The sequence below is a fragment of the Branchiostoma belcheri genome, unplaced genomic scaffold (genome assembly GCF_001625305.1).
Source record: "Branchiostoma belcheri isolate BF01 breed outbred unplaced genomic scaffold, Haploidv18h27 scaffold293, whole genome shotgun sequence".
Taxonomy (NCBI): domain Eukaryota; kingdom Metazoa; phylum Chordata; class Leptocardii; order Amphioxiformes; family Branchiostomatidae; genus Branchiostoma; species Branchiostoma belcheri.
Window position 1 is genome coordinate 124,704 of NW_017803902.1, and position 18,568 is coordinate 143,271.

The window sequence follows — 18,568 nt, forward strand, 5'->3', positions numbered from 1 at the left end:
GATGGAGCCACTTGAAACCGGCTTCGGGGTAAACCACATGTAAAACCGCCTTGGGTGATTTCACTTAAACACGGCCTAATAATCACCATCATCCTACATCTGCATTCAGCCCACAATCTAATGATTGTTAACTTTATATCAGCATGGTCTATAACATAGACCATGAATTAGATTAACATTCAATGTTGGCCTTATTAATAGTGAATTTATTGAGTTATTGTTAGGAAAAGATATTAAAGCTGCTCCTCTCACATATATGAATTACTGTCTAGCTGCTTCTGCCATCTGAATTCTCTTCATCCTCTCCTCGGCTGTCTCTTCCTTCCTGGTCGCCACACGGCAGATGAACACGGCCAGGAAAATGACGACCACTCCTCCCGTGACGCCAAACACCGCCCAGAAGGGCCACACGGTACCTGAAGGTAGCAAAACACAGTCTTTACCTTTTCCAATTTTCTATTAATCCTTCCCCATTCCCAGGATGCATTGCGAGTGGGGGTAAAATCTCCCAGGTTGCATAGCGCAGGAAGGTATTCTGTTGACGTTAAACAGCTTGTTTTTCTGTGCGTTTTAAGTTGTTAAGGGGGCATTTTATTCCCAACATTAATTGACTTATTATGTGTTCTTTTTAACATGGGACTTGGTTTACAACGTTACAGTTGCAACAGTATACTGTCTGTCAAAAAAGGAGATTAGTTACAACTATTTAATATTTGTCATCAAGGGAGCAACCTTTTATTGTTTAAATTTCTGTCATCAACGAATGTAAAAACACAACAAGAACACATTATTCAGATCACATGGCGCTATGCAAAATGGACTTTTTACTCCCAGGCGCAATGCATCCTACGAATGAGTTTACGGAGCCCAAAGTAAGAAGGTTAGACGCTATATGTATAGTAGGGTGCACAAGCAAGTTACAAAAAAAAATACATGTTTACGTTCGGGTTACAACCTACAAAATATGCGAAAATCAGCTCAAGTTTGCCTGCTCGTTTTCCTGTAAAACCCTCTTTTATACGGCGCATTGCGAGAGTCATGTGAACTGCAGATGACGCACAGTACTAGGCCATAGGATCCACCGGGCGCCAATCGACTCCGGCCGAACGAACATTCTAGATCTAATTCAAATTATACGATCGCAATCCTGATTTCCTCTACAATTCGGCACAGTTTTCACCTCGCTGCCCTATATGGAAGAATCTCTGCAGCTTTGTTAAGTACTTGTCCCGCACGACGTACGTGCACCCGAACTACATGTACTTTAATTGTCAATGCAACCTTACCCTGTTCCATGATGTAGTCCAGTAAAGTCATGTCGGGAGTGTCTGTGGTGACACCGGTACCGGGTTCTGGAATGGCGGTGGGGTTCATCACTGAAACAGTGCGACATTCAAACAATCAAAAGGCTGAATGTACTTGTTCCAGCCAGCCCAATTTTTTTTGTTATCTCAATTTTGTTGACATTACGTCATGTCGACCGCATAGAGTGAGGTATTATCCTAGAGGAAAGAAAATTTTTGAAAACTTTACCCAATAAAAACGCCATTTCCTGTATTTTGAAGGATAGATTCGCTGGTACGACTAAGCTTAGTTTAATGACATCACTCTTCGTATATTAACCCTCTGATTTTTGTTTGTCAAAATGGCAGATTGGGTAATTCTTTTTATACATGTACAAGTATAAACACGTAAACAAGTCTAGAAATTACCCTTGTCTAGAAAGGCAATGTAGTCCGTAAAGCAATGTTATGAGGAATCCCTTACGCCACTTTTGGGACGTTATAGGAACTCACTATTCCTATATTGAATAAGGAATAGGCCTAGAAATTACATTTGTCTAGAAAACAAAAGACAGCGTTAATTATTATTATTACTTTATAAGAACAAAGTCATACGGAATATCTTACATCAGTATTGGGACGTTATAATGCCCTTCTAAATTACGTTCTAGTATAGAAGTCTATACAACTAACCCCAAAATGGAGCCAAAAATCTCATCTCTGGAAAATCTTTCAGCTCCATTCTCTAGGAATCAACCTGATCTTAGGACTATGTTTATGATTATGTTACTTTATGGAATGTTACCTCACTTTATTTCCGACTATAACTAACTATAGATAGAAGTTATGAAATGTTACCTCATTTTTCCCGACTATAAATAAGATACTATCTGGATTTTACTTTGCCTATCACTTGCTTTATTGCACACGTTAGTGCCACAGGTATAAAGGTAAATCAAGTTCAAAGACTACCCTCCCCAGTGGTCCCCTAATCCTTCTAATTCCAATTTTCTTTCACCCAAATCAGTGGGTATGAAGCCTTACCTATCCCACGCCAAAACTGACAAAAAGACACCAAATTGAAAATAATTTTACGACGTCTCACCCTCATGCTCAGCGGGAACCCTACACGCATGCGCTGATAGAAACCCATGTCCTTACCTGTGACGTTAGAAGGTGCCTGTCGTTTGATTCTGACGTCATAGTCGACCATCTCGGCGTTTCCCTGAGGAAAAGTCTGTGTATGAACGTCATAGTCTACTTTTCAAGTTTTACATTTGGACATGTGTAGCTGTTTCTTCCTCAAACCAACTGTGCGTCTGTAGCACCACACAGGTGCCTCAACAATGACACGTCTTGCCACTTCCACCGAAGCAAATCACTTTTTCTTTCTCCATTCTCCACCTCTTAGGGGGAAGTTCCTTGCTGAAAGCTTCTTTCCAAGAACAACATCACTTTGGAATAAGCTACCACGTGATTGCTTCCCCTATGAGTATAACCTTAAACTCTTTAAGTCTAAGCTCAACAAACATCTGTCCTCACTGGCTGTACTGTAACCCAAAACAGTGTCTCCCATGGGCCTTGTTTTGTGGTAACCGATGAAGTAAAAAAAAAGGTGTTATAGACTAAAGCCTGGGCAACCATAATCCATAGTACTAATTATGAAATCAATATAAAATGAATTCTTTATAACATAGTAATCAATAGTACTAATTATAGATAAAAATGAATTCTTATAACATAATGTACACGTTTCAGTTTTTTTTAAAAGATCACTAAGGGAAAATGTGTTTTGTGCTTGTGTTGCAACTTGCAATATTTATGGCTTATATTGAGTGAAATAGTGACTGGTCAAATGCTGTACATGTACTTCAATAAAAAATCCACATCAACTAAAAAAGGACCTGTTAAATTTGATTACCTGTTTAGTTCCATCCTTCTGCTTCCGTGCGCCACCTAGCGATGTTCCTTCACATCCATGGAGCAGGCCTGAATATATGTAGAAGAGAATTTGCAGTAATAAATTGAATGTAGAAATGGGAAGATAAAAAAAAACATCAAGACCAGAGGATCTGTCCATTATATCCTGATGAGATCGGCATTTTATTATGGATTGTCCACTGTATGGTAATAAACGCACGAAGTTATTCAACCTTCTTTGCGCCCCCCCTCCCCAAAAAACATTTTTTTTGTGCTTTGTTGATTAAACTTTTCGTTTCATAAGACTGCCCGGCCGGGCCGCGGTTTGGAAATGTGACCTCAGCCCAAGGAAGGCACCGCCTTCTGTAGTACACTTTTGCTTTTAACGGAATTTTGTTACATTTTATGCTATAGATAATTTTAAAATCAAACTTCATCCTACTGTGTACAAATAGGGAAATGTATCATCGAAAGTTTAGACCTCATGCTAAGTATACTAATATTATAAGTGACACGCCAACGTCAGCATGCTGATTTATCCATAGTCTTGTACGTAGGTCAATTCTTTTGTACCCACGTGTCTGCCAATTGCCAATGAACAATTAGAGGTGAATTGTTTTCGCCTTCCGCTGCATTTGAGGAGCGATATTCACAAATCCTCTCCCACAAAGGTAGTTTCATAAACATGCATCGCCCCTTTTTTAAATGGTCAGGATAAGATTGTCGTAAACACAAAGGGAGCCATTATTAGTGAAAACGCCATGTTTGTTTTGGACTTTGAACCTCTGTGAACATTACTGTGCTACTGAGTGCAAATGTTAGTACTGTCTACTGAATGCGTTACTGCCCCCAACATGCCAGCAAGCTGACAGCAAGGACAACATGTAATGTCATTCAGACTTCTGGAAAAGAAATTCCCTCAAATTTCCGAACTTATTATATTGCGCTGGTAACATATACCACTTGAGAAACACTTAGATACCGATTACATGTTTCAAAAGATTGGGAGAGAATGAACAACCCCCCTCAAAAACGTTACCACAACTTCTATGTACAATGTAGAATGTACATTTTGTTTAAAAGACTTACCCAGCATCCAAACGGCCATGAAAACCTGCAAACATGCTACACGGAACAGGCGGTGTGCAGCCATTTTGTTGACCTTGGGATAGCTAACAGCTCCGTGCTGGCAAACTGCAGCGAAAAAAAACACGTCATAAACGCACACAGGGTCCTTGGTTAAGTAAACATCCCGCTTGGGCAGCCCTTTCACTCATGGCACGTAGGGGCTTCTGCGTGTACATAGGTGACTTATTTATGACGCCTTATCATCCATGTGGCCTTTATAAACTGTACGTACAAGGGAAGGGAGACGCCCCAAATCACAAGACACATCGTTTCTCACTTTTCTGCGTCTGTATCTGTATAGCCCGTATAACCGCCCCTCGACGTACACACCAGCTTTGCAGGCTTTACATTATACCGAACGACTTGTTAAACCTATCTAGGTTGTACCCTTGGGAAAGGCACATTACACGACTTTCCTCACTTTACCCAGGTGTGAATGAGTACCTAACTTCGGTTGGGGAAAGCCGTATTGAGGTCACCTTGTGAAAATGGCAACATCGAATGGCAGCCGCACAGACCCTTGCGACAGTTCCACAAAAATGTGTATTATGTGTATTATTATGTGTATTATTACCATTTGTATCATGTGATTGTAAACCCAACATCAATTCAGCGCCATAAGGCTGCGATTGCACGGGTGATGGGTGGAGTGAATAAAGGGGCAAACATCTGGGCGAGTCAGATGATCGAACCCGGGACCTCTTGGTTCCGAGTTGAACTAGCTGACCTTTACGCCACGTGATTCGTAATACAATTGTGATATACATACTATAAGGTATTGTTACAACGTAGTGTTAGCTGTGATTTATTATCTTCGTGACAATATTTTTTCATTTGGGACCGTTTCACACCATTTCACGGTGTCAAATTTGGGCCCAAATATTCCAACCTTTTTTTGAACCGAATCATGTTTAATATGACGTCATTCGAACCGAACTTTCGTTCGATCTGGGGTCACCCGCGGTCATTTGCAGTAAACTCGCAACAACCCGCTACTTCAAGCCGCTTTTTTTTTCACATGGGTTCCGCCTAACAGTAAAAAATCCCTTTTTTCACAATTTTGGGACAGTACATCTATGCCGCCATTTTATAGTGGATATTAAACATGTAACGATGTCACTGCCGTCATTTTTTTTTATTTACTTCAGAATTCACCTCAAAACAAGGCTCGTGAGAGCCACTTACATGTTTTGGGTTACAGTGATGACTGCGTGGTCAGATATTTGTTCACCCTTGATTTAAACCGTTGGAGGTTGTAATTAGCGGTGAAACATTCACGGGGAAGCTTGTTCCACAGTGAAGTGGTTCTGGGGAAGAAACTGTCAGCATGAAATGTTCTAGAATAAACATTTAACGCCCGTGATGGTTAATGATTTCAGCGCTGTAAAAAAACATTAACGTATATGCAATTCGGGACAAGAGAGTCCCTGTGAAACTTTTTTTTTATTTCTAAGAAAATATTTACCGTCGTTGTGGGTGACCTTGAAAATCTTAATTTTTGTTAACGCGGATTTGAATAATCCCATCCACTTACTCACGCTGCCTGACATGCTTGCAAATATGGTATTTCAATCGTAATAAAAACAAATTCAATTTACCTCAAAAATGTTTTAAATTGTAGACAAGACAAAAATCTTGATTTGTGTCGGGTAGTTTTTAAAAGATGGCGGCATGCAGAAATTATTGGCCTTGGCAGTTGAAAATTGCATTTTCGGCTTTAGAAAAACTTTGAAATTTTGAAAGTTTGAAATTTAAAAAATCTGTCCGACTCAAATTTTAATTTTGTTATAATGTTTTATTAAAAGCAAAAACTGAGGATTTTCTTGGGAATATGGGGCCGGTTTAAATCAAAACTTATAATATCGATATGTTCTAGAATAAACATTTAACGCCCGTGATGGTTAATGATTTCAGCGCTGTAAAAAAACATTAACGTATATGCAATTCGGGACAAGAGAGTCCCTGTGAAACTTTTTTTTTTATTTTTAAGAAAATATTTACCGTTGAGACTGGTTTCACGGAAGCCGCGCGCGGAACCCCTGGTAAAGTCTAGGTCACAATTCAAAAAGGGACCCGCTCGGCGCGTTTTTGGCCTGTTATTTGCACTACCGAACGGGACCTGGACGAGACTGGCGGGTTTCCCGACGGCTGCCGGCCTATTTTTGGCCCCGCGCGGTCGCCGAATTGACTTTAACTCAAACTTAAAATTGTCGCTACAGTTGCAATAAAGCAAATGTGTTGGTCGTAACCATAGTAAAATTGCAACACAACGGGTACACAGTGATCAAATTTTCAACGACCGTTTTCCACCAGTTATGTATGTGTGTATTCGTGTGTGTGTGTTTGTTTGTTTGTGTGTGCGTGCGTGAGAGAGAGATGGTGTGTTTGTTTGTAAGTGTGTGTGTGTGTTTGCAAACAAACTTAATAAAGAGGGCTTCAGATGGATTTCAGTCCCATTGCAGCTTGAGAAAAATCTAATCATGTCCCCAGTTACCATTTTGTTTTTTTGTTACGGGTTCTTCAGGCAATAAGGGAGTCTACTTTAAAAACTATGCAATACATATCCCACCTGACTCCCAAAGTGTGCCACTCTTCTACAGTACCAAAACAGATAGCTGATTATTCCTGATCGATGCTGATCAAATTAAAAAAAAAAACAATGTACTGAAGCACACTCAAATGGAGTCAAGAAGATTCTATAAGGTAAACGGTACACTTCTGCCTATAATGAAGTGACCGAGGGTGAAGTTTACATTTTGGCCGTTGTTGGAGCTGATGAGGCTAAACGTTGTCTTCTACGGAGAATATTAATAAATAAAAGAGCAAAACTGTCTGATTTACAGTGTAAATGCTAAGCTCTAGTTATTACTGCTTTTGCTGCATCCGGATATGTTCATGTCTCCAAGATGTGTATTGCACCAAACTGTCTTATTGCGACAACAGAACTTCAATGTACTTCTCGCTATTGACTAACGGTTGGCAGTAACAAAAACACATTCTCATATACCACAGCTGACTTTGAAAACCTTGTTATTAATTGTGGTTTTAAAAATTGAATATGATAATGTCGGCAAACGTGTTACTCCTAGGATGTCCACGGTAATTTACGACAGAAGTAGAGGCTGGGACATTTAGCTGATGATGGTGACGACCAGTTGCGATAGCAATGTCGCCAATGAATAGCCTATCATTTCATTTTTCTACAAATAACATTAAAGGATATGACACAATAATATGAAACGCACGGCATTTTTAAAAGATTTAATACAAAGATTTTGCACATGCACATTGATCCGTTTATCATTGATACTAACGGTAAAAGAGTGATCATAAAACAGTAAATGTCTCAGTGGACTTTTGCATTTTTTAGACATATGATTGTCCAGTTAAAAGTTACTTATTATTTAATGTCTGAAGTATTTCATAACGAAAAGTTTTAGATGAAATATGTATATGTATAACAAGACAATTTGTATAGCTGCAATCTTTGAATATTCATTGGTTCAAGACAGGTTTGACTAAGTAGAAGATTGGTTAAATTTGCAAACATTACGTATTGTAATCGTTAATATTAATAAATTGTGCTGACATTGGACACAATCCTGAAAAAAAAGTCTGTGTCATTTTAATAGTACCTCGACTAAATATAAATGCAATTCTGCACTGATGTAATATGTATTGAAAACGAAATAACATGTTATCATGATGTAATAATCGCACACATACATGTGATTGTCTACTTCGTATTGTAAACTCCATAAAGTTTTAAAATGCACTATTCAGACCGGGCTTTTTTGGGCATGCTCAGACGGGGGGGGGGTAGCTTTTGAGGTTCACCCCCTGTAACTCAACAACCACTTATCGTAGGGCCACTAAATTTTCAGAGAATGGTGTAGTAATTAAATCAGTCCATAACAACAATTTTTGTTGTGTAATCATGATGGTAAATGACGTCATTATGACGTCAATTATATGCTTTTTTGGGGTAAAACCATAAAAAATTGTTTTTCCGTAAAACTCAAAGGAACACAACCAACCAACCAAACAAAAAGTGACAATGATAGAATACAGATGCCTGCTAAGACTTGCGCTGCCCCTGGCAACAACACTGAGGTCTAAATGACTTCTTTATGACGTCATGCATAATTAAACTGTCGGCCATCTTGGGTTGGAAATTTTGAATTTTGAATTTTTTTTTTATGAAACAGCTTCAAAACGCAACGCAAATGGACTAAAATGCTCATATGAACGTTTTATGTGAAAAAACACGGAGTTGATACAAAAATTAGTGAAAAAAACACGGTTACACAAGAGCTAATTATATGATACACCAAAAAGCAGTTACTCAAGCAACTGGATGTGATTTGGAAACAAAAACCAAAATCATTTTGCTTGAGTAACTGCTTTTTGCTTTTCAACGACGTAGCTAATTATATGCTAATTATAGATTTTGACCGATGACGTCATCAAATTACCACAAATTATGAATATTTAATGAGGGAAATTATTTAAATTATATAAAATGTTATTAATGTTAAAAAGGAAGTGTAATTAAAAAATAGAGTGTAATTAAAAATAGAACCTATAAAATTTAGTTTAAACCAAAATTACTGATTTTTCGAAAATTTACCTGTCAGAAACCTGTTGCCATGGCAACATAAAACATCACGAACTTATCTTATTAATATGAAATTGTTGCCATATATTTTTTAAGGAAAAGTCACCAAATTTGACTATTCTAGCACGAACCGTTTTGGCGGCCTCAAAAGCCCCCCCCCCCCGTCTGAATAGGGTTAATGTCTGAAGTGGTTTATAACGAAAAGCTGTAATTTTCGTATATATATATCACAATTTGTTTAGCTCCAATTACAAGTGTTTGAATATATTAGTTATGAGATATTAGTTTGAATATATACATCTTAAGGCAGGGTAAACAAAAGTAGAATGTTGTTATGAATTGCAAATATTAGATATTCTAATAGTAAAATTTGATCGCTAAATTGTACTAAAATCGTACAAAATCTTACATAGAAATATTGTCTGTGTTTTTTTTGTGTCTTGATTAAATATGAATGCTTATGATAAAGTGCTGTTGTAATACGTATTGAATGACAAATAACATATTATCATGATATAATAATTGCACACAGTTTTTTTATGACATTATAACATAGTAAAACTGATCTGATTTTATGGATGACCTCCACTACTGGGAAGAAGTGCCTCTTTTAAATTGACCCCATGACTAGAATCTTGAAATGCATTTTTTTTCGATCTAGTGCTCAAATTTTAAGTAGATGGCCTTTAAGATAGTTTACCTATACTTCTTCCGCAATGTGTCTGTATCGACTTATATGTGTGAAAGTTTATTACATATTTTAGAACCTAAAATCAACTTTAGAAGTTAGTTTGTCACACAGACTTCTGAAAGAGAACAATCTACGCCATAAGGGACACTTAGTATAGAAGTTAGTTTGAGAAATTTTGAGAAATAAAACAGCCCAAGTCCTTATAGAACGAGACAGAATTTTGTTACACTGTCTTTTGAAAGTCCTCCTGAAAGAGGAAATGGGGAAGTTAGTGCACGTGTGTTATACAGTCTTCTGAAACAGAAGAAAGTACTCCCGGAAAGTGTGTAGAAGTTAGCTTGTCACACCTCCTTTTGAAATATGGCAAGCAACATCCTAAAAGGACATGTGCAGAAGTTATATTGTCACAAAATCTTCTAAAATAGGATTCAAAAAGTCTTGAAGTTTCAAAATCTATGCATTTTTTATATAAGTATGGTGTGCCTAGTTTTTGTGTCCAGAGGCTCTCATCCATAAAGTCAGGTCCGTTTGGTTGAAATGTATAATAATGCGTAGATTTACATACATGCTCAAAAAAGATCTTAAAGTGATCAAGTAACGTCACAAAACATTTTAAATATCCATTAGGCCATGTTGATTTGATTATATGGATGACATACGCACGCGCATGACTTTTCGTCCGTTTACAAAAAATTCTTTCAACCATACTATATATTGTACACGCAGCTGAATAAGCAAATATTTCCGATAAATTACAAAATTGAAATATTAGAAAATGATACTTATTTCATAGAATGCCAATCCCAAAGGAAAAGAAGAAAATGTGAAGAAATGAAAATGAATAGTCAATTTTTCGCCTTACCATACTCTGTGTGCTTAGTCATTTGTTCTACCTTCATGACCACATAAATTTAAGTTTTTTTGCCAAACTTTTTGATCGCACGCTCGCATCAGTGTAGCGGTTCTCAGATAATCCCATCCATATAATCAAATCAACATGACCTTAACAAGTATATGTACAACATTGTGTCTGGGTAAAATGCTGGAAAGACTTTTCACCCAAAACGGATCAAATTTCGTAAGCGGTAGACCATCTTTTACACTCTACGTTACGTGATATCTTGCATATAAACCAGGTGTTTCGGTTTGGTTACACAACTCTTTCATTTCATAAATTTTTCTGACAGGTCTTTACTTGCTCAAATACATGGTCATAGGAATGGTAATCACGATGCTGATGATGTACATGACAAGACAGAGCCTGTCCAGGACCTTAGCCAGCAGGGTGTAGTCAGACACCTCCTCCTCGTTCTTCATGGCTTTGGCCAGCTCTCCCAGCTCCTTTGTTTGGTTATTAACCGCCTTGGTCATCTCCTTCACACACGAGATCAGCTCAGGTAGACCGGAAGAACCGGTGGTCTCCAGCCCTGTAGCTGTGGGAGGCGTTGATGGCTGCCCGGTGCTCCTGGAAGATAAAGGGCGTTTTATTATGGAAGAAGAACTTTATTGCGCAACAGATGTAGCAGGTACAACGTATGGCAAAATGATACAAACATAGTTTGTGGTGTTAACATATACATACGGTGGTGTTGAGAATATCTAACGGAATTTGTTACATTTATGATATAAAAAAGATAAATTCAACTTCATTTTAGAAGGCAGTAACCCTTACTGTGTACAGATAGGTAACTATATTAGAGTATGTTTAGACCTTAGAACCTTACAAGAAAGAGTCATTAGTTGATTTAGCTGCACAAGTACGTAGGTTAATTATTTTGTACCCACATGTCTCTATGTCTAGTTATAGAAATTACGAAAGTCACTGTACTTAATATGTTGTGTCAATAAAGTTTTCACTTATAACCAAAACCGCACCTTCTTCCTTCGTCGACCGCCTCCATATCATCGGTTTGAAAGGCGTAGTTGGTCATCTCTATGTCAGACTGGTGAGGCAAACCAGCCTCTCCGTCACCCGTACGTTTCTCCTCTGTTAGATCTCCCAGCAGCAGCATCCTAAATAACAGAAAATAATCGTTTAATTAAATGAATAAAAATGATATTCAATACTTTCAACATAAATGCCTGATTGTTCATTGATGGTTATGTGCAGAGTTTAATGATAAGGTTCTTTCAGATATCGATAAGATATACTGAGAAAAAAAAGTAGGTACTTTGAAATGTAGCGGAGGAAAATAATCTTCGTCCGCGGAGACAGGCTGCCCTGCCGGTCGTGAATGACGATGATGACCAGAGTGAAGAACAGGAATAATCCCATCAGCCCCATCCACAAGATGACCAGCGTAGCTGTAACATTAGAGATGGTAAACAGTTAACAGAATGCTTAATGAGTCACATCAAAGTAGCCACTGTCTTGAACAAATTGTTTTGAAAACAATACTGTTAGGGTGTATCTAATTTGTACTCACCGAAAAGAGGCAGTGCCCCCTTGACAGGAAGTACGTCTGTCACAAACACGAGAGACACAACCATGGAGAGTAGAATGGTCACTCCAAACGCGATCCGGTCGCCCTGTCTAAGGGCATATGAATCGTGATGTTCATCAGTACCACCAGGATGATGCAGGGTCCTACAGTAGTGGCGATGTGGAACAGCGGGATCCTCGACAGATGAACAGCGAGGCACGCGTCACTGTTGTCTTTCGCGAAGATCTTATCCTTTCGGTACCATTCACCCTCCGGTGTTGTAGTAGAGTAAGAGTTGCACGGAGTGATTCCCATGTCGACTGCAGGCATTTCCACTTGGCATTCTATGTTAAACATATTGTTCAAATCCTATCTTTATTGTTATTAGGACAATAGGTATCAGAAATGTAAAATGCATACGATTTTGTAAGATTTTGTTTTCTTATCCACGGATTCCAAATTCTAGTTATGAGTTCATCCTCCTTCTATAAAACATTGCCAAACATAACATCATGTATAGACATCTTAAAAAACGGACATAAAAAAATAAGTTAAAAATTATTGTAGAAGCCTTACGGATAGTTTGTGCAATTGCTGTGCTTGCAGAAAAGCAGATGTTGCATTCCATGGTGTCTGCAGGAAAGAAGAAGGGGTCTGCATCACACACGGTGGTGGTCAGGGTTTCTACACTCCATTCCACCAGACCATCGCTGCTCACTCGGACCGGCACATCCTTCTGTAGGCCTTTGTAGACCGGATCGGCACTGCGAAGTAACCAACAAATTTTGGCCGTTTGTGTTTTGTCAATAGCATTAAAATGTTGTCTTTTTGTGCTTTTATATAATAGCATACAATAGATCCACCCGTAGCCCCCCTTCCCTGTTGAGGGTGGGGTTGTACATTCTTTCATATATTGCTTCTTTAACACCCCGTTCCCACCAGCGTGTTTCGCGGTCTAAGATATCCATGGACTCAAGTTCAAGTCCTTAGGGTGTACCAGTCTTTGTCTGAGGGTTGAGTGAGGTTTGAAGTTAGTGGCTATGTTGAAGTTTTGGAAGATCCGTCGGAGTTTCTCAGATACTCCTTGGACATACGGAATAGTGATGTTAACCTTGTTTTTGTTGGTCAATGGTTTGCACTTCTGGGTTTTCTTAGACTGATCCGAAGGTTTGAGCGCTTTGTTGAAAGTCCAGTTTTGGTAGCCGCACTTAGCCACGGCACCTCGGAGGTGTCTATGTTCGTCCGTTTTGGCTTGGTCTGAAGTGATAATGTTGTCTGCGCGAAGGAAGAGAGTTTTGATCACTGCTAGTTTGTGTTCCAAAGGGTGGTGGGAATCAAAGGCCAGATATTGATCAGTGTGGATTGGTTTCCTGTACACTTCGAAACGAAGGTTACCATCTTCCTCTTCGATAGTTTTTGTGTCTAGGAAAGGGAGCATGTTGTCATGACTTGGCTCCTGTGTGAACTTGATGTTGTCATCTATATGGTTGATGTGGTCAAAGAAATCAGCAGCCACCCTCTTTTTCAATCTGCACCAAGTGTCATCTACATTTCGAAACCAGTTGGCCGGGGGAGTGTCATTGAAAGTGCTGAAGGCTTTGTTTTCAAACTTCTCCATGTATAGGTTTACAACAATTGGCGAAACTGGTGATCCCATAGCACAGCCATGCATTTGTTGGCAGAACTGTCCTTTGTAGGTAAAGTATGTGCATCCTAAGCAGAGTTCTAGTAGCTCACAAACTTGGTCAACGGATAGGTTGGTTCTATCTGCAAGTGTATCGTCGGCTTCCAAGGCTTCCCTGACTACTGATACTGCTTCCTAAGGTGGTATGGAGGTGAAAAGTGAGCACACGTCATACGAAATGATGGTTTCATCATCCTCTACATGAATGTCTTTGATTTTTGTTGACAAAGTCCGCACTATACTGTACATGGTGCTGAGATTTCTCCACTAGTGGTCCCAAAATCTTGGCTAGAAAACCTGCTAACTCATAGGTAACAGGGCCTATACTGGAGACTGTGGGTCGTAGAGGAACACTTTGTGGATTTTGGGAAGGCCGTAGAAAGCAGGGGGTTGTTCCGTTGTGGGATTGAGTTTTAGGTAGGTGGCGCGATCCAGAACTCCCTCAGTTTGCAATTTCTTGAGGGCTGTACTGATTTTCCCTTTAAACTTGTTAGCGGGGTCCTTTTTCAAGGGCATGTAGGTGTCTTTGTCTCACAATAGGCCCTGTACCTTCTTGTCGTACTGCTCCCTGTCTAAGACTACTGTGCATCTGCCCTTGTCTGCAGGAAGAATCACTATGTCTTGATTGGTGGCTAAATCTTTGAGAGCGGTTCGTTCTTCCCGTGTGATGTTACTAGCAGGGGGTTTGGAGACTTTCGAGGGTGGTAGCTTACTTTGGTGCGCAAGGCTTCAGCTTGTCTCTGTGGTAAACNGTTGTCATCTATATGGTTGATGTGGTCAAAGAAATCAGCAGCCACCCTCTTTTTCAATCTGCACCAAGTGTCATCTACATTTCGAAACCAGTTGGCCGGGGGAGTGTCATTGAAAGTGCTGAAGGCTTTGTTTTCAAACTTCTCCATGTATAGGTTTACAACAATTGGCGAAACTGGTGATCCCATAGCACGGCCGTGCATTTGTTGGTAGAACTGTCCGTTGTAGGTAAAGTATGTGCATCCTAAGCAGAGTTCTAGTAGCCCACAAACTTGGTCAACGGATAGGTTGGTTCTATCTGCAAGTGTATCGTCGGCTTCCAAGGCTTCCCTGACTACTGATACTGCTTCCTAAGGTGGTATGGAGGTGAAAAGTGAGCACACGTCATACGAAGTGATAGTTTCATCATCCTCTACATGAATGTCTTTGATTTTGTTGACAAAGTCGGCACTATACTGTACATGGTGCTGAGATTTCCCCACTAGTGGTCCCAAAATCTTGGCTAGAAAACCTGCTAACTCATAGGTAACAGAGCCTATACTGGAGACTGTGGGTCGTAGAGGAACACTTTGTGGATTTTGGGAAGGCCGTAGAAAGCAGGGGGTTGTTCCGTTGTGGGATTGAGTTTTAGGTAGGTGGCGCGATCCAGAACTCCTTCAGTTTGCAATTTCTTGAGGGCTGTACTGATTTTCCCTTTAAACATGTTAGCGGGGTCCTTTTTCAGGGGCATGTAGGTGTCTTTGTCTCACAATAGGCCCTGTACCTTCTTGTCGTACTGCTCTCTGTCTAAGACTACTGTGCATCTGCCCTTGTCTGCAGGAAGAATCACTATGTCTTGATTGGTGGCTAAATCTTTGAGAGCGGTTCGTTCTTCCCGTGTGATGTTACTAGCAGGGGGTTTGGAGACTTTCAGGGTGGTAGCTACTTTGGTGCGCAAGGCTTCAGCTTGTCTCTGTGGTAAACGTGCCCGATGAATTGCTGACTCGGTTTCTGTGACAATGTCAATGCTAGGAATCTTGTTGGGTGTTACTGCGAAATTTAGACCTTTAGAAAGCAGTGATTTCTCTGGTTCCGTGAGAGTATGGCTACTTAGGTTGCTAAGATATACTTATTCATATTTAATGTGATAAAGGGAATTTCATGTATGGATCGATAACACAGCTTACTTTCTTTTCAGAGTCAATGTTGGTGTCCAAATGTCGTTGCCGTGAACGCTAAGCGTGGTGACGTTATCGTAATACTTCGGATCCCAACTCAGTCGGCTGTCCTGCCATGTCTAACGAAAGAAACATTTTAATGCCCAAAACGATGAAAACGAAAAAAAAACGCTATTAACGTCTATAGGCCAAAATGACGTGGCCAAAATATTGTCTGCAAAAACTTCCATTAACTTTATGTAATATTGTCATAACTATGACAACTTACGAAATCGATGACAACTGATGCAGCTAGTTGCTCCTTCTTTTCATCCTGAAATACAAGTTACTGCATGAATGAAGGTGTATTTTTGCTCTTACAAGTGATTTTATAGTGGAAACTAAAGGGGGGGGAATAAATTGTGCAACAGAGTAAATGTACTTACCAAGTCGACAAGCTGTACCACAGATCCAGTGAAGTTGATGATGACATTCTCAGGTGGCAGACTTGTACTGGAAATCTCCAGTAGATCCTCTTGCAGCCTTCGCCTGTGGTTTACTACAGAAGGATGTGTTTTGTGTGAAAAAATGTAATATGTTATAATAAACAATTCAATATGCAGCAACTGGTAAATTTGAAATAAATCGTAAAACTATTGTATCTATCTGATGTCTATATAAAACGCGAATCGCACAAGTTTAACTACTCACTACAAGAATCACGCTTTAACTCTGTTGATGATGTTTAACGATGATAGGTTGTCAAAACACATGACAAAGCCATTTGATTTTTTTCAGTTTTAAGTATGTTTGATTATTTATGATTTATCAAACAATGAAAACAACGTTGGTTTCGAATGAGAATCGGAAAGTGACGTTGCAGCAAGTGAAGTTGGTGTTTTGGCTCTTCATGTTTAACTGCCCCACAAATAAACATTAACGTGACACAAGAATATTTTGCGGACGCACAGTAAAACGGATATTTAGCTGTATATATAAACTTTACCTATAGCAAAGACAGATTGAGGTTTTAATACTTACCTGAACAACTGGGTTTGTCATACTGCCAATTGCCTCCTCCGATGCACCTCACTTCCTTGGTGTAACCGGACTTGATTGTGTAGCCTTCGTTGCAGGAGTATGTCACCTTTTCTCCTACGTAGTAGAACCTCTTGGTTGGAGTTCTCTTGCCGTAGTTTGGAGGACCTCTGTCCCAGCAACCTTCAGCATCTGGTGTAAACGGTTAGATGTATTAGATCATTAAGGAATGAGCTTGGAAGAACACAAGAAGTACTCATATTGTCCAAGAAACAAATAATCAACGGTTCTGGAAAGCAAGACATAATTGTTTCCGTACGCAACTTACCACACGGGATGACGTCACATTCCTCCTGGCTACCGTCTTCGGTCAAACAAAATGGCCGCTCCAGACCGGTAGGGTTGCGGCAGTAGTTGTTATCCAGGTTTGCCCAGGGGAACTCTGTCTTGTAGTAACCAGCTTGCGGAGCTGACCACTCCACACAATCTGCCCCGGATGTAGTTTTACTCCATGTGCCACGGTAGTTTATGCCGACGCCGTGGTAGCAAACTGAGGTATACAAACCAACACATATCACAAGATAATAGTGTATGTGTCATCATGATACACCCTTGATTAAATGTGACGAATTTGGTTGGCGTGCCTAAATCAAACTAATATTATGCCCGTGAGACACAACAACCAAATGCTGCCACAAGTAGAGCTTGTAAAAAATGATACGCACTTATCATCTAACGTTATGATGATTTTCTGCTCAGTAAAGGTAATAGAGAAAATGGTCATAGTAGAGTCCTATTTGATAATTCCCGTGGAGAAATGGACAAAAAAAGTCTTCATATACACCTTCGCTTCCCTTCTTGGCTGAATTAGGATTCCAACAATTGTGATCGGATGAAGGAAACAAACTACATGGCGGCAGCTGGTTCTTTATCCAGTCATCAGCCATGTTGAGCACTTCTTCACACCACCGAGCGGCATGGTACCAGCTGTGTTCCCCTGACAAACATTAGTAGGCATAATACCAGTCAGCGAAAGTAGAAAGTAGCACATTTACGAGGTTTGTTACATTGCAAAAACTGACGTCATGTTGCTTATGTTCCTTATTTTAGTCAAAGCATATAGGATTACCATTCAGGTTGTTGTATAACATTTCCAAAACAGTAACTGGAACTTGAACTAAAAGTCATTATCATAACTTTTTTTTCTACTCACATGCATGAGGTCATGTTGCCTGCATTTGGTGACGAAGAGCAGAGAGTTTTGTTTTCTTCGGAGACATTGCATTGCGGGAAAATGACCGCCGATATGAATGTCCTCATCTCTGGGTGGTACTTTCCTGCGATGCTGTACGAACTGTTGAGCAGCTCCACGACAGAGGAATTCTGTATCTCCTCAAATGTCAGCTGTCCCAGCTGATTCGGTAGCATTGCAAGCCTGCTGTCGATTTCAAAATCCTCAGGGATTGGTTTGCATACTGAAAGGTTTGAAACAATTGATAATGCTATTTTCAATGTTTTCAATCTTAACAACATTCAACAAGAGAAGCTTTCTAAACAAAAGGTAACTGTAGCATGAATTCAAAACTGTTGAACACTAGTGTACAAGGACAATCTGGTTGGTTCCTTATATTAATTTTTTCATGGACCCTTTAAAAATCATGTCTTTAGTGGCCACTGGAATACTTCGCCTATCTTAGTTGAGACATGTTTGACATGACTTTGTACATGATGAAATGACGAAATTCAGAATTCTTGAAACATAAAAATCATGAAAGAAATAGCATGAGTCTTATCAAACCATACAATCCTCTTAATTTTCTCCCATTGATCACTAATGCTGAGGTCACCTTTCCAAACAGTGGGGCAGTCTTGTGGAATGGAAATGGAGCCTTCTGAT

At 39.6% G+C, this 18,568-nt stretch overlaps 1 protein-coding gene and 1 pseudogene across 2 annotated transcripts; both read right to left on the minus strand.

The window, feature by feature from the left end:
• Positions 1–4,442, minus strand: LOC109473209. 2 transcript variants are annotated; one of them, XM_019773084.1, is made up of 5 exons: positions 4,293–4,442; positions 3,205–3,272; positions 2,445–2,508; positions 1,287–1,352; positions 1–416 (listed from the first exon to the last, which is right to left on the minus strand). In XM_019773084.1, the coding sequence occupies exons 1-5, from the start codon at positions 4,354–4,356 to the stop codon at positions 262–264; spliced, it is 417 nt and encodes a 138-aa protein (XP_019628643.1). In that variant the 5' UTR covers positions 4,357–4,442; the 3' UTR covers positions 1–261. The 2 variants fall into 2 exon arrangements, with proteins under 2 accessions (XP_019628643.1, XP_019628642.1); XM_019773083.1 differs by having other exon boundaries at positions 1,287–1,376.
• A 6,389-nt stretch (positions 4,443–10,831) lies between these two features.
• The window catches only part of LOC109473208, a 13,002-nt pseudogene continuing 5,265 nt past the window's right edge, over positions 10,832–18,568 (minus strand).

Coding starts and splice junctions, on each gene's coding strand:
- LOC109473209 (XM_019773083.1), bottom strand. CDS start 4,356: ATGGCTGCACACCGCCTGTTCCGTGTAGCATGTTTGCAGGTTTTCATG. Junction 3,273..4,292: donor CATGGCCGTTTGGATGCTGG/GTAAGTCTTTTA, acceptor ACATATATTCAG/GCCTGCTCCATGGATGTGAA. Junction 417..1,286: donor GGACTACATCATGGAACAGG/GTAAGGTTGCAT, acceptor TGCTACCTTCAG/GTACCGTGTGGCCCTTCTGG.